This window comes from Calidris pugnax, unplaced genomic scaffold (assembly GCF_001431845.1).
Source record: "Calidris pugnax isolate Ruff unplaced genomic scaffold, ASM143184v1 scaffold1, whole genome shotgun sequence".
In the NCBI taxonomy this organism is placed as follows: domain Eukaryota; kingdom Metazoa; phylum Chordata; class Aves; order Charadriiformes; family Scolopacidae; genus Calidris; species Calidris pugnax.
In genome coordinates, this window is record NW_015090800.1 from 158,265 (window position 1) to 174,468 (window position 16,204).

At 42.1% G+C, this 16,204-nt stretch overlaps 2 protein-coding genes across 9 annotated transcripts in view; both read right to left on the reverse strand.

Annotated features, from left to right (window-relative positions):
- LOC106885321 (solute carrier organic anion transporter family member 1C1-like) overlaps window positions 1–14,251 on the reverse strand; it is a 34,341-nt gene extending 20,090 nt beyond the window's left edge. The window contains exons 1-2 of one of the 3 annotated variants that reach the window (XM_014937419.1): window positions 13,994–14,251; window positions 12,605–12,722 (exon numbers count right to left, since the gene is read on the reverse strand). The gene's annotated coding sequence lies outside the window, so the exon portion shown is untranslated. Of the gene's footprint in view, window positions 1–598; window positions 754–5,842; window positions 5,968–12,604; window positions 12,723–13,993 lie in introns of those variants that run through there. The other 2 variants (XM_014937421.1, XM_014937418.1) reach the window with 2 other exon arrangements.
- Window positions 10,184–16,204, reverse strand: part of LOC106885322 (solute carrier organic anion transporter family member 1C1-like) — a 31,727-nt gene continuing 25,706 nt past the window's right edge. For 2 of the 6 annotated variants that reach the window (XM_014937425.1, XM_014937424.1), the window contains exon 14: window positions 14,759–14,980. In XM_014937425.1, coding sequence (XP_014792911.1) covers window positions 14,859–14,980 — 122 coding nt within the window. In that variant the 3' untranslated portion in view covers window positions 14,759–14,858. Of the gene's footprint in view, window positions 11,538–14,758; window positions 14,981–16,204 lie in introns of those variants that run through there. The other 4 variants (XM_014937426.1, XM_014937427.1, XM_014937428.1 and 1 more) reach the window with 3 other exon arrangements.

Here is a 16,204-nt window from a genome sequence, read left to right on the forward strand (position 1 = left end):
TTAGCATGAATAATAGGTAATTAGTTTACAAAGGTCAAGACAACAGTTTCCTACAAGTTTTGTAGATTCTTATCAAAGAAAGATACAACGATGTTTGAGGAATTTTCTGAATCCTGCAGACACTATAAGTCCTCAGGCTTTCTGACTGGAGTTGCACTCTCAAGGGCTATACCACCATCCAATAGACTAACAAACAATCACACACTGTGCCACATTTCATCCAGTAGTTTAGGGAACTGTATTGATTTACACTAACTGCAGTGCTAATCCAATTGTCTTAGTCATTTTTCATATTAGGTTAACATAGAAGGTCTTATGATGATTTCTTAACGTATTTAAAAATGACTATCACAGTGCTGTGCAGACCCCAGTGCTGTTTTTATTGTTCAAGACATATGATGCTCACTGTTCAGAGACACACACACAAATGTATGGTGCCATCATTAAAGCATTGACATGTACAACAGGAATGTTACTGGTGTTATCGGTCACAGGAAATGCAACTAGTACTACACAGGTAATGTTCATTAGCCACAGGCACTAAATGGCAACATTTTAAGGTTAAGAAAAACCAAAAGAATATTAAAGAGATTCCTACCTACGTTCTGTATCCACGACAACAGCAGTTATACTACCACATAAGTGCTCAAAAGTCAGAGTATTCTCTCCTTAAGCAAGGCTGTGCTGGCACTTGGTAGAAGAATCATTAACTTCTAACACAAACTATGGTTTAGGCAGCTTTAATCTTGTCTCCTCCCAGTTCTGCCCTCTGTTAAAGTTCCCAAAATACATGTTTATCCACAGTGGTCAAAAATTAATTAGGTAGAGGATGTGCACATGTATCCTTTTTGTACACTCTTGTGAAACACCTTTTTTTTCCTGAGCTTGTCAATATTATAACAGTCCATACCTTCCCAGCAATTAAAAATGGCATGTCCCAATTTTAGAAGCATTCCTGGTTACCTATAGCTAAAACTTATCTTGGTATGAAGTTTTATTTTCATAGTCTATGGCTGAAATCCATTCAGCTAAGACCTGATAGAGCCAGCCAAGGACAAGAAAATATAATGCCTTGGGTATATTGAACAAACTAGGTGTTTAAGAAACACTCATGCTCAGAACACTGTTCAGATTTATAGTTCAGTGCTATTAACAGCCCAGACAAACCCAAAGTAAAAGTATATTGGGGCTGGGTGCACTTTGGAGCTGCCCTTTACCTACTTGCACTAAAGAAACCTGAACTGGTTTCCTGAGAAGTATTTCATTTGATTGTGCCCTTCTTGTGCGCATTATGGTCAATTCCTGAGAGTGATTGTACTTAAAAGAGAAGTCATCCTTAAAGCATGGGAACTATGACAACTGTCTGCCCGGATGTTACACCAAAAGGTGCCATTCCTTGTAGTTTGTGTGCCCTTCCTGCCACCACGCCTATTCTTTCACTTGCTATGAACAATTACAGCCTACTTAATAATGCTGACCTTTGGATAATCTTAATTAAATTTTGCTTTCAATACTGTTATCGGCAATACCTTGCACTGCTCATGACTTCTCCAGCTCTCAACCAGACAGTTCCCTTTAGCTTCCTAGAACAAAATACATCAGCATCAAGAAAATGCTAGTCACTCCAAAGCTATGTCAGGGCAATTCAACTTCAGTATTAGTAAAATTATAAAATAAGAATGAGGAGGAATCCAGATCACAAATCCAGTCTGCAAACTCTGAAGCACGCTTTGTGAAAAGCCCTGCCTTGAGAACAGTAAGAATTGCATTCCTTCCCACTCCATCCACTTCTAGTCATGATCAAATTATATTCTGGTTTTGAACTGACAGGGTTGTTTAGCTTTAAAAGCTTTTCCTCTCAATCTGATACTTAGGACTCAACCTTCATCATAAATGAAGAGAACATAGCTTTTCAATCTGTTTTACTAGGTAAACAAGGTAATCATGCTTAATAGTTTAATGAAAAGTAGGCTCTCTCGATTCTGCAGCACATCCTTGGAGCCCTTAGCTACAGTGTTTTCTATCTAGATCCATATTTCATCACTGTGCATGACTGAAAATGCATACATATTCCAGGTGTCATCTCACCAGTGCCACGTCTTGAAATATAAATTGTTCCTTACCTCTGGCCTTGTCTGATATGTTCTAAGATTACATATAACATTATCAGAACAGCATCTTTTTAAGGGTGGTTCCTAGTTATCTACAATTAACAGGTATACTCAGGGTCTTCTCAAAAATTTTCAGCTAAGGAGCTCCTACTCTGGAGCAGAGTTAATGGCCTATTGGTCATCAACTGTGCAACTTCTTATTTAACATTTTATTCCATTCCTATTTTGCCATACTCAGGTTCATTCTTCTTTTTTTTCCCCTCTATGATATCCAGACCCTTCTCTGCTTAACCATTCCATCCAACTTTTTGCCTTTACTGTTATTTCAAAAAGTGAAGTTGGAATGTCGCAAATAATTATTTAGAAATCTAATATCAGTAACAAAAACTAAAGAGACAGAGTGGTCCCTAGCTGAGAAATCTAAAATAGATGGATCTTAACTGTTGGCTTCATCTAAGTTTGGAATGCTTTCCAAAAGAAAGTAATCTTAGAGAAAAGCTTAGAGAAAGTCTTAGAATCACAGCATAATTTAGACTGGAAGGAGACTCTAGAGCTCATCTGGTCCATCTGTCATGGTTTAACCCCAGCTGCTTGCTCATTCACTCCCTGTCCCCCAGTGGGATGGGGGTGGAGAACTGGAAACCCTCCCACACCTCGTGGGTTGAGGTAAAGACAGTTTAATAGAACACTAATGGAAGAGAAGACAATAATAACAATAATGACAAAAGTCCTTCCACAGCTGAGACACAGGCCTATAAGAAAGTAGAACTATTTTCTTCATATTGCTGGAATTGTCCAGCCACTACATCCACCGCTGATGCCTTTTCTTTCCAGCTCAGCGTTGTCAATGAGTTGGCATACGATGATGGTACACTCTATAAGAACTTCTGCCACATGGGCTGAGTACAATGAACTTCATCTGGATCTATGGGCAACTGCGGGTTGTCCAGGTCACAATAAATTGGCTCTCACATGGCTAATTCCCTCAGGTGCTGGATACCTCCCTCCATGATGGTCCACTTGCCTGGGTGATATATAATATCGTCCTTGAAGGGATACCTTTCCTTCATGGCTATCAGAAATTGCCTCCAGAGGCTGAGGGCTTGCGTTCTTCTTCCAAATTCCTTGTCGATACCCCCTTCCCTAGACAGGAATCCCAGCTACTTGGCTTCCCTACCCTCTAATTCCAAGCTACCAGCCCCGTTACCCCATCATTGGAGCAGTCAGGTGACAGTGTGCTTGACTGGGTGTCTGAAATCTTTTTGTGTATCTCACAGGTCACCCAGGGATAGGGCTTGAGTGATTACCTCTGGTTCTGCCTCCCGTTCCTGTGATGATCCTGGTTCATCTTCACCCCTGGGATCTAATTTTTTTGTGCATTTCTTCTGTATAGGGGCAACTGATACCGACATGGGTTGGTTCTCTGGTTTGAGTAGCCACAGTGTCTGTTGCCATGGTGTGAATAGCTGCAATGCCCATCGTTGGGGTTGGAGTAGTCGCAGTACCTGTCGCCGGGGTTTAAGGAGCCACAATGCCCATTGCAGAGGTTGATCTCTGGGTGGTATTCTTCAATAGTTGTTTAACCCTACACAAAACCTAAACCATTTTTCAGGAGATGTAGCAACAGGATCACACTGGTTTGAACATTCCAACGATATTCAACATTCTCAAGAGGTATTGAAATTACCCTGGAGGAGAAGGAGAAGGTGAAAGAAGGTGTGTCCCATATAGATTGACTCTCCAAGAAAAAAAAAATGAAGAAGTGTAATTATTAACAGTTTCCGATCGATGGTTCCTGACGTATGGAGGTGCTGGCAATGCTGAGAACAAATTGCAATTAGTCTCACAACCACTAAAGTCTTATCCGATGATAAACCAGCATTACAAAGTACAGCAAAATTATAATCTTGACCCCATTCCCAGAGGTGACGAACAGCACAACAAGGAGCAAATACAGCAAATAATCTGTTACATAGTACAACTCCAAGAACAAACACTAGAATTTCAAGGGCAAAGAAATCAACAATGCCACCAGTGACTATTAACCTAATATAATGAATCCTTATAAAATGTTTGTTTAATGTGTTCTGGTCAGATTTGTTGTTATCTCAAGCCATCATGCCCCATCTTTGGTGCCAAAAAGGACTGTTGTGCTTTAAACCCAGCCAGCACCTAAGGACCACACAGCTGCTCACTCCCTTAGGATGTGAGAGAGACTATGCCAACAGAGACTATGCCAAAGTCCTAGTAAACAACATGTACTGCTCTGCCCTTGTCCATGAGACTAGTCATCCCATTGTAGAAGGCAACTGGCTTGGTCAGGCTTTGCTTTGCCCTTGATAAATCCATGCTGGCTATTCCCAATCATTCGTCCACTGCATGCCTAATAATGTCTTCCAGGATAACTTCTTCCATAATCTTGCATAAACCTCTCTTGGTATTTTATTGATTCCTTTTATTTGCAACATTCGTGCAGAGCTATTTTTAGTTTTCCATGATCAGCAACACAGTCAAGGAGGGTTTCATTCATTGTTGCAGAGAAAAATGATGGTGTTACATCCATCAGATTTAGGTCAGAATTTAAAAAAAATCCTGACACTGCAGCTCCCTGAAATTTTTCTGAAGGAGTCAAACATATCCTCACAGGCAGATGATCATGTACTTAGCATTAACTTCATGCAAGAGGCTGAAATTCGTGGTCCTACAACAGATGGGGGTCTCTTCTCCTCAGAGTTGGGGATTTTTCATGTTCTGTTGTGGCATAAAGCATCGACTATCCACTTCCAGGAGTTTTCTTATACCACGATTGACATTTCCTAGTCACAAGATAGGCATCCTGGTCCATATTTATTGCTGTTTAATACAGACAGGGTGTTATACCATACTTCTGCTAATCTGTGTGGTTACTGATGTTCCCCTTGTGTATACAAGGGCGTATACACACAAACACTTGTGTCCTTGTCCTTCTTTCAAGGTGTGTCACAAGCTCCACTACTATGCTGTGACTATGTGAAGATAAGTATTCCCTTTTATTTTACAATGTTTTTCGATGGAGTCTTGCATTCCCAGGGTTTCATTTTCAGGTTGTCTTCAGATGTATTAGCAGACCTCCCCAACAGTTTTTTTTTGCCTTTTGATTCTAAAAACATGAAAAGGCATGGAGCTAAATGTACTCCGAAATTTGGAAATGGCAGAACCTGTGGAAAAAGTGCCACTTTCTTTTTCATATAGTAAAAAGGGAAACAGCATTCCTTTGGTTTCCTCATTCTGACATATGAATACACAGCAATTTCTCTCCATTTCTTTTCTAGTTCTGTGTATATGATTAATTTATAACTTTTCTGGAATTAAAATATCTTTTACTCTGCCTTCTGTACAGCTGAGAAGAATTTTTCTATATTCAGACTGCTGTTGTCCAAGCTATCGGTGGATGCATTCATATTCAAAGTTGACGTCTTGAACCGAGAACTGTTGACCAAAAATACCAGAATGGGAAATGGGAAACTACTAAAGTCAAATCAAAGATTATAGTCTCGTACCTGAAAAAAAGACATATCTCATCCTTTTTTTCATCCAGGCCCTCCCATATGACTGTAACTCACAACTCATGGGAAAAAAAATTGTATTATGGTAGCAAAAAGCCCCTTAATAAGAACACTGAGATATCAGTAATTGCTGATTACTCCCAAGAATTAAGCCAATCCTTACAAAAACCTCACTAAGATAATCACCTTTACTTCCGGAGCTGGTTGCAGACTCCTCCAGGCAGAGGGTGGCAGCAGACTCCCACCAGGAGAAGTGGCTGCCAAGGCTCCAATTTGTGAGGAGAGAGCCAGCAGTAGCAGGGAGCAGTTGGCCAGGCAGAGGCCAACTGCAGTAGGCAGCTTGGACTAGAGCCCTTTTTATTCTGGGGACACTAATCCCTAAATAAAGAAAATCAATGTGTTTTAAAATTTAACTCTTAATTAACGAACCGAGTAAAAGGGGTGGTGTACAGCTAAGCAAATGCTAAGCTACTACAGGAATCCTGAGAATGTGAAAAAACCTTACAATAACAACGGAAAAGGTTTCTTGGTGCTCCTGTTTCAGTGCATCTAGTTTCAGCCTGTTGCTGTCGAGCTAACAAGACAGACGTGCTGACAACCTGATTTGGTGTCACTATCTTAGCTAGTGTCTGGGGCTTGTTCCTTCCATTACTTAGTGGAGCTTTTATCTTTCATTGATAATTTTGTTATTGGTTTGCATCATGTATCTATCTGGGGAAAAGTAGGCCAGGATATGCTGTTTTAATGATATTTATTCTTCTTCTATTTAAAATGCAAAGGGTAGTCTTTAATGCTGACTGTACAGCTTCTCTTTGTGTTCAGACTTAATCGGCAGCTTAGTTTAGAGCTGTTATTACAGATGCAGAATAGAAGACGTGTAAATCATTGGCAGGTGAAGAGTATGTAGACCTTTGTAGGAATTAGTCCAAATGTGTGATGCATCATAGCATAACAGCAATGAAAAACATGCATACCTCAGGTGAAATCCCCAGAGCAAAACCCCCATCACCTTTGCATGGTCTGGGATATTACCCGAGAGATAAGGACTGAAAAAAACCATAAATTATGGCTCAATTAATTGAGTACTTGGCATTATATACAGCACAACTTTACTAAGCTGTTCATGTTACACTAGAGCAGATCTTTTACAAGAGTGGTTAAGTCTTGATTTAAAGACTATACGATAGAAGAATTGATAAGATGCCAAAGACAGTTGTTTTACTGTTCTACTGAAAAACAGATTTTTGCTGACTGTATAGCACTTTCATAGTTTTTCTAAACCAGTCCCCATTTCTCAGCATCTTCTTTTAGAAGGGCTGCTCTATGAGGGGGCTACAAGTTGGTAGCTGAGGGCCAACCCTGTGCTGGCTGCACACCCAACACCTGATCAGGATCAGCAGAGCCAAGGCAGCAACACCATGGGATCAAGGAGGGGGTTCTGGTTACCACCATGTACACCATTCTTTCAAAGTCACCTTCTCAACAACCATGAGAGAAAGCTTCCTGACCTGTTCACCATCAAGCTGTGAGAATGTGCTGCTCTTGCTCTCCACTAAATCCTTTCCTTATTTATTCTCTTCAAAATTCAATGAACTGTATTAATCTATGACAAGCTGTTGGTTAGCCAGCCCCCTGATGATATTGACTGCACAGTTCTTAAGTAAGATAATTTTAATGAGCGCTCTAAATCACCATTAAAAGCCCACAGCTTTAAATTGCTGTTATGATTTTTATGGCAACTAAGGACTTTCTTTCTTTTAGAGATTGATTTGCACTGGATGAAAAGCTGCCTCATGTAACACTTGCTTAACAGTTCTCTGGGGTACAAGAAGAGACAACCAGCCTGAGTCAGACCTATGATCCCTCTAGCTCAACGGCTCTTGCAGACAGGGGCTGCTCTATGAGGGGGCTACAAGTTGGTAGCTGAGGGCCAACCCTGTGCTGGCTGCACACCCAACACCTCATCAGGGTCAGCAGAGCCGAGGCAGCAACAGCCACTGGTCCCAGTATCAGGCCAGTGACCATCGGCCAAAAGCAAGTTAAGAACTTGGGCCCTAGAACAATGCCTGGAAACCCAAACAACAATTCAGGAAGAGTGAGGGGGAGGGCTCAGCACATACAAACCTCCAAAATGGCTCAAATCAGGCCCGTGTGTGGAGGCTGGAGCTGAAATGGGGCTCTGGGGCCCACGGTCAGAGGTGGAAGTGGGTCCCAGAGGAGGAAGGTCAGGGCCATTGGTACCCTCAAAGCCCTGTCAGGCAGTAGCCAAGAGAGGATACTAAGGGAGAGAGTCAGCAGTATGTATCATATGTCTACTACTCTCCCAATAGCCAATTAGTTTCAAAATATAAGAGAAATCTTGAGCAGAACCAGGAGATGAAGTCAGGTACCTAATGATTCACATGGCATTTTCTTTTCTATAACTACCTTGACTCCTGTTGGACTTCTGCATGCAAAATTTCATTGAGTTCCAACCCCCCTGCCCTGGGCAGGGGCACCTCCCACCAGAGCAGATTGCTCAAAGCTCCATCTAGCCTGGCCTTGAACCCATCCAGGGATGGGGCATCCACAGCTTCTCTGGGCAACCTGTTCCAGTGTCTCACCACCCCCACAGTGAAAAATATCTTCCTGATATCTAATCTTAATCTACCCTTTTCCAGTTTAAATCTGTTACCCCTCTTCCTATTGCTACACTCCCTCATACAGAGTCCCTCCTCCTGTAGCCGCCCTTTAGGTACTGAAAGGCCACTATAAGGTCTCCCCGGAGCCTTCTCTTCTCCAGGCTGAACAACCCCAGCTCTCTCAGCCTGTCCTCATAGGAGAGGTGCTCCACCCCTCTGATAATTTTCATGGCCCTCTGCTGGACCCATCCAACAGATTCATGTCCTTCCCATGCTGAGGACTCCAAGGCTGGACACAGTGCTCCAGGTGGGGTCTCACAAGAGCAGAGTAGAGGGGCCTAATCACCTCCCTCGACCTGCTGGCCACGCTTCTTTTGATGCCACCTAGGATGCGGTTGGCTTTCTGGGCTGCCAGTGCACATTGCCATATCATGTTGAGCTTCTCATCCACCAATGAAGAATTCTGGTAGAAAGAACCTGACAGGTCCAAATCCCTTACTGCTAAAACAATTTTTTTCATCTATTATAACAAATCCAGAATATGTATCTCAGTCAGACACTCACCCATGCATCCTCATTACTACTTGAAGCAGTAAAATAAAGTAGCAGACTTGAAAGTATTTCAAAGTGGGAATAGAGTATATCTGCTTGGTAACTTACAGTATTATTATTGCTGGAGTGTGAGAGGAAAAGAGTGCTCATTTTAAAAACATAATGAAAATAAAACTTACTGAAACAAATTCTTTCATAGTAGTGCTCTTCCTTTCATGTGCAAAGAAAATGCAGTGTGGAAAAAAAAGCCCATACTGTAGAAGAATTAGTCACTAAGCACAGGTTTACATACATAAGCTCAGGTGTTAACCCAAGATGTTGATTTTTTTCCCCTGTTTGTTCCTGAATTACAGTAGGGTATGTTTATTTCTCTTAATTTCTTTCTTTGTCCTGTAAGCCAGTGAATTTTCCTGTTCACCTTGCTGCCAGGCACGTGCAGAACTGTGTCTGTGACAGCTTCATTATTGCTGAGCAGCAGTGTCCCCGCCACAAACCCTGCCAGGACTGATTCGCAAATTGGGAATCATCCTCATTTATTTGACACACATAAAACAACAAGCATTGAACGAAATGCAGATATCCCTCCTTGTTTATTCCAGTGTGTACTTAAGTTGGGTTGTCCCTTTCTCTCACTGGACCTGGCAGCTCATTGCTATGAAAAGTGCCCTCCCAAGGAGGCTGTGGAAGGCTCCAAGCATCTCTCTTGGTCCTGGATGCTGATGTGGTCTGGCATTTTTTTGCTGTTTTTATGATGATGTAGTATGACTGAAACCTGAGACCGGAATGCCAATCTTTATGATTTACCCTAGCCATAATGTTTCAGTTAGTCCCATGCTCACAAACCTTATAATTATTTTAATTTTGTTTGCTTAGTTCAGGATTCAGTTATACAAGGCAAAGTGAACAGCCACAGCTTCCCAGTACCCATTGCCTGTAGCCTTCAACACTCACCTGGAAGGACAGGGGACCGGGTCTCCCATATTCCAGGACACTCACTCACATGGCAAATGGTGGGTGGCATTGGTCCTTCCTCTGACAACTGCATTTTCTCAAGCGATGGCTTTAAATCCTTACCTTCTGCAGTTATTTGATGCTTAAGCAACATTCTTCTTCCTGGGATTCCTATTGAATGGACTAGGTCATTCCCTAGTAGCACACTGTAAACATTTGTCATTGATAAAGCTCAGTAAATCTCATTCTTATACATCTGCCTCTCCTCATGCATCGCACAGGAAAGGCTCCACATCTATCTCTGAACTGCAACTCAGCTAGGGTACCTACAGTCACTGCTGGGAGGTAAGTGACATGATATGGCATTGCTTTTTCCAATATTATGACAAAGGATGAAGCCTACCTTTCATCATGTGCTCTAAAATTCTAGTTGCTTTAAAGGACACCGTTTGTAGTGGTTCTATCACCATCTTTTTCAACACGAGCATTCTTGAGATTTTTGTTCCACGCTAAACAGCTCTCCATTTTACTCCCCACCCCAAATTTATTTAATACCAAATATTGTCAAACTGCAGAAACGATACATACAAGGACACTATGATACATGTCTAAGTTTCAGCTAGAAAATACAGTAAATTAAAAGGAAAAGTCCCAAATCACCTGGTCTTTGAACTCATTTTATTGTTCCCAAACTGTCTTGTCATAGTTTTTTAAAAAATAAATCATATGTATCTCATATCATCTCGTTATTACATTGCATAAAATGCGTGGAATTATTCAGTACACCAAATACTAGAAAGTAACAGAAACTGCTGGAAACCTAAGAAAAGCTCTATTTTTATTTCCTTTGGATGATACTCTGTGGTCTCTTTGACTGCAATAACAACCTTTATTGCTGTTATTGTGCTATAACAGAGCTACTTGAAACAAAAAAAATCCCTAACCACAACATTTGATGTCCTAAGTGTTATGGGTTGAATTCATAAGATGCCCAGAACCTGTAGTTGATTTTTCCTTCCAAAAACCCACCTTCCTCCTGCCCCGTGCCACACTGCTTGCAAGGGCAAGCTATGTGCAGAATATCCCTGCATCTTCCAGGTTGGGTTCCAAGTTGGGTTTTGTGCACCAGACCCTCCCAGGCTGGTACTGTTGCAGACGGAGCTGCATTTGCAGCCTCCCCACTACCCCTCAAACACAGAAGGAAGCTGAAGGGCAGCAGCAAGAGTTGCAGCTTGACGAGGAGGGATGGAGCCCAGGGGCAGCCATGAAACCAGCTTCTCGGGGAGGGAGCATCTCCCCACTCATAACAAATCCCCTCACTCGAATGGCACTGACTCCTCAGGACAAACGGTGAGCAGTGTTTTCAGAGCTGTACATGTGCTAAAATGGTTGTCTTTGCTTTTGGCGTTTACAGTGAAAATAACATGAAGGTGAACATTTTCAAGGTGGATACTAGGATACCACTTCACTGATAATGAATTTTTGCCTGGAACACCACTCACTGGGTAGAGTCACAGTGGAGATCTCAGTCTTTCTAAAGTCTAGTCTCCTTTTCTGGCCAGTAAGTTGTCTGAATTAAATGGTCACTATTGACAAAATTATCTTTCCTGCTCTTTGTCCCACAGGTGCCTCTCTCCCCGTTGGCTGAGAGGGTCTCTTCTTGTGGAGAAGACCTTTTCCGGAGAACCCAAAGGACAGCAACACTGAAGAAAATGGACACCGTGCCCAACACCAAAGTCAGCCCCAGGTACACATACCTGAGGGAGAAATGGTTGATCAGAGCCTATTTCAAAGGCAACATACGACTAAGAAGGAATCAAGGACACATTCATATTTTCATGCGGTAAGGCTGATTAAGAAAAATCTTCAAGCAAGGCCATGATGCTGGAGATGAGAGTTTGCCAACTCACCAGGTCGGGTGTTGTGTGGTTGGTGGCCAAGAAAACGTGTCAGTAATTAACTGACCTCCTCCACCACAAATGTGCTTCAGTGAGAATAACGCTAATATTTCTAGGGCAATCAATTTATTTTTGGTTGCCTCATAAGCAGCACCAGTGATACCAAGTCCGTTTGATGGTATTTTTGCTTTACAGGCATAATGGCAGTAACAACAACAGCCGCAACAATAACATCATTATGCTTTATTAGTAATGAGTCCCAAATGAGCTTTTGTTCTTTTCTTCAAATTTTCAAAACAAGATGCACCCTCCCCTCATGTGTTTTCCTGGAGGTGGGGGGAACGGCAACCTGTCTTCTCATTTCCCTTTTACCATTATTATTCCATTCTCCATTCCTGGTAATGCCTTTCATCAATGCCATTCAGATTATTATTCTCCTCTAGCAATAAGCTGATAAAGACAACACTGCACTTAAGCCTCTAGATAAGCCAAGCATGCTTTGTGGCACCCTTCCCTTCCTTTTTGTGGTCCAGCTCCAACAAGGAGCAACGATGAGGTTTAACAACCCTTTTACTTATTATCTATTTACTTACACATACACACTCTTACAGCAGAGTTGTTAAAAAAAGGGGAAAGCTTTAGCACAAAATTGAAGTTTTAACTTGAACATTTTTTGGGCAAATATTTTGCCAAATATATCCAGCTGATACTGAAATAAGATGACTACGACCCCCAGAAAAAAGAGGCTACACCAAAAGAGAATGCCAAAATCTGAGCATTATTGTTAATATTGCTAGTCAGACTTGTTCATTTGGCATCAAAACTTTCACTCAAATTTTCTGACAGGAATTCTTCTACCGGTGCCAGGTGTAGATGTGTTTAAAGAACAGAAGTTAAAGAACGAATGGAGAAGAGCTGTTTGTTACCTTAGTGCACTGGAGTCGTAGAGTCTGCACGCTCCTCTTCCCCCACATCTTTTGCTTCCCCATTTCAGGCAGGTGGTATCTATAGCCACTCCGAAATACACTGGGGCTGGAATTCCCGCTGGATGTATTTAACAAACAAATAGAGACAAGAAGGTTACTTCCCGGGGTGATCGGTTCTGGTCTAGAGACCTGTTGGTGCAAAACATTAAATAACACATTCCAACAGCAAGGACGCTTCCACAGTGTTTGCTGGTTTGAGAAGTGGTGTCTGGTGTGGCCCAGGCACACACTGCTCTTTCCTGCCTGTGGGGAATCGGGGTGGGGAGGAAACGCCGCTGAACATCAAAAAGCCCGTGGAAGTCAGCGGAAGGAGACCTGGCCATGGCTTGGTTTCCTCACCCTGCAGGGCCTCTCCAGGAAAAAAAAAACAAAAAAAACCCAAGGAGATACTTCTCCTTTCTTGAGGGCGATGGAGCCTTGTTCAGCTTGGGGGTAGGGGGTGTCCTGTGTGTTGATTGCTGGGGGGAGAAGGGAGAGAGACAGCGGGGCTGGGACCCTGCAGTGGGGCTATAAGTACCCTGAGATCCTACTGTGGCAGGGGCAAACCTACTGCAGTGCTTGTACTGGATGATGGAAAGGGAAAGCCCTTCTTCAGGTACTCATAGGGATATTGCGGACTCTGTGCAACCTGGAAAGCCACCCATGGTTGCTGGAGGAGAAAGTGAGACTGGAGGGAAAATTCTGGCCTGCAAAGGTGTGAGAAAGCAGCCAGCAGCTTGTTTTGATGTCCCTTCATCTGCCTCATCCAGCTTATCGAAGTCTGCTCTATTTAAACAAGTGACTTTTGCTAACTATTACCTTTTCTATGAAAACCTAGAGGATTTTAGAGTTTCCAGTTCATTGGCATCTCATGGTACCCTTGGATTTAGAGAAAATTTACAGGTGGCTCTAGCACAAGGCTGCAGTGAACCCTGCCCTCAGGCACACCTGTACTTAGATTAATTCCCTTAGAAACTAATGAAAATATGCCTGAGAAATGTTCACAAATTCTGATCCATAGCTGTTCCGTTATGCTTATTGTTGTATAAGGAGAGACAAGAAGTAATTTTGATGTTAGCTTCATAGCCTGAAGGATCATTTGCCACCTCTATGGACATTAGCAGTGCTTATTTTTATTATACCTAAGACAGTTATACAACGAAATATTAGGCTGCTTCCTCTTTCCTCTCTTTTCCTAGGTTTTTGGGGGTTTGTTTTTTTGTATTTTAAATCATATAATATTAACTTGTCATTTAGACATTGTTCTTTCTCACAATCCAAGTTTAATTCTAGGACAAACAATTAGTGAGAAGTATACTAAAATAGACCCAAGAGTACAACCGGACTTACCAAGTACTCTTATTGCCAGGGTATAGATACCAAGTGCAAATGATTTCAAGTGCGGTTTAATGCATCTAAAAATAAAATATATTAAAAAAAGTTTTAAATACGAATAAAAAATTCACTGTGGATAAATTGAACACAAATAGAAAGCAAGAGGAAGGAAAGACGTGACTTTTTCCTCCTTACTGACACTGATTTTAACATAATTACAGAAGTATGTAAAGAATGTGATAAAATCATAACAGTATCTAGGAATTCTGAACACCTGTATTCAATATGATATTTTTAGAAGGTAGTGCATTTTCAGATTATACCAGAACTTAGGAGTTACTAATGCAGGACAAGAAAACTGGTTGTGAAATCATGATTCATTGGGTAGCCTTATTGAGTTAAATACTCTCTGAAAATGTGGATCATGACCCAGGCTAGTACATGAGCCAAGCATGCTTTGTGGCACCCTTCCCTTCCTTTTTGTGGTCCAGCTCCAACAAGGAGCAACGATGAGGTTTAACAACCCTTTTACTTATTATCTATTTACTTACACATACACACTGTTACAGCAGAGTTGTTAAAAAAAGGGGAAAGCTTTAGCACAAAATTGAAGTTTTAACTTGAACATTTTTTGGGCAAATATTTTGCCAAATATATCCAGCTGATACTGAAATAAGATGACTACGACCCCCCAAAAAAAGAGGCTACACCAAAAGTGAATGCCAAAATCTGAGCATTATTGTTAATATTGCTAGTCAGACTTGTTCATTTGGCATCAAAACTTTCACTCAAATTTTCTGACAGGAATTCTTCTACCGGTGCCAGGTGTAGATGTGTTTAAAGAACAGAAGTTAAAGAACGAATGGAGAAGAGCTGTTTGTTACCTTAGTGCACTGGAGTCGTAGAGTCTGCACGCTCCTCTTCCCCCACATCTTTTGCTTCCCCATTTCAGGCAGGTGGTATCTATAGCCACTCCGAAATACACTGGGGCTGGAATTCCCGCTGGATGTATTTAACAAACAAATAGAGACAAGAAGGTTACTTCCCGGGGTGATCGGTTCTGGTCTAGAGACCTGTTTGTGCAAAACATTAAATAACACATTCCAACAGCAACGACGCTTCCACGGTGTTTGCTGGTTTGAGAAGTGGTGTCTGGTGTGGCCCAGGCACACACTGCTCTTTCCTGCCTGTGGGGAATCGGGGTGGGGAGGAAACGCCGCTGAACATCAAAAAGCCCGTGGAAGTCAGCGGAAGGAGACCTGGCCATGGCTTGGTTTCCTCACCCTGCAGGGCCTCTCCAGGAAAAAAAAAACAAAAAAAACCCAAGGAGATACTTCTCCTTTCTTGAGGGCGATGGAGCCTTGTTCAGCTTGGGGGTAGGGGGTTTTCTTGAGGGCAATGGAGCCTTGTTCAGCTTGGGGGTAGGGGGTGTCCTGTGTGTTGATTGCTGGGGGGAGAAGGGAGAGAGACAGCGGGGCTGGGACCCTGCAGTGGGGCTATAAGTACCCTGAGATCCTACTGTGGCAGGGGCAAACCTACTGCAGTGCTTGTACTGGATGATGGAAAGGGAAAGCCCTTCTTCAGGTACTAATAGGGATATTGCGGACTCTGTGCAACCTGGAAAGCCACCCATGGTTGCTGGAGGAGAAAGTGAGACTGGAGGGAAAATTCTGGCCTGCAAAGGTGTGAGAAAGCAGCCAGCAGCTTGTTTTGATGTCCCTTCATCTGCCTCATCCAGCTTATCGAAGTCTGCTCTATTTAAACAAGTGACTTTTGCTAACTATTACCTTTTCTATGAAAACCTAGAGGATTTTAGAGTTTCCAGTTCATTGCCATCTCATGGTACCCTTGGATTTAGAGAAAATTTACGGGTGGCTCTAGCACAAGGCTGCAGTGAACCCTGATTTTGATGTCACTTCATCTGCCTCATCCAGCTTATTGAAGTCTGGTCTATTTAAACAAGTGACTTTTGCTAACTATTACCTTTTCTATGAAAACCTAGAGGATTTTAGAGTTTCCAGTTCATTGCCATCTCATGGTACCCTTGGATTTAGAGAAAATTTACGGGTGGCTCTAGCACAAGGCTGCAGTGAACCCTGCCCTCAGGCACACCTGTACTTAGATTAATTCCCTTAGAAACTAATGAAAATATGCCTGAAAAATGTTCACAAATTCTGATCCATAGCTGTTCCATTATGCTTATTGTTGTATAAGGAGAGACAAGAA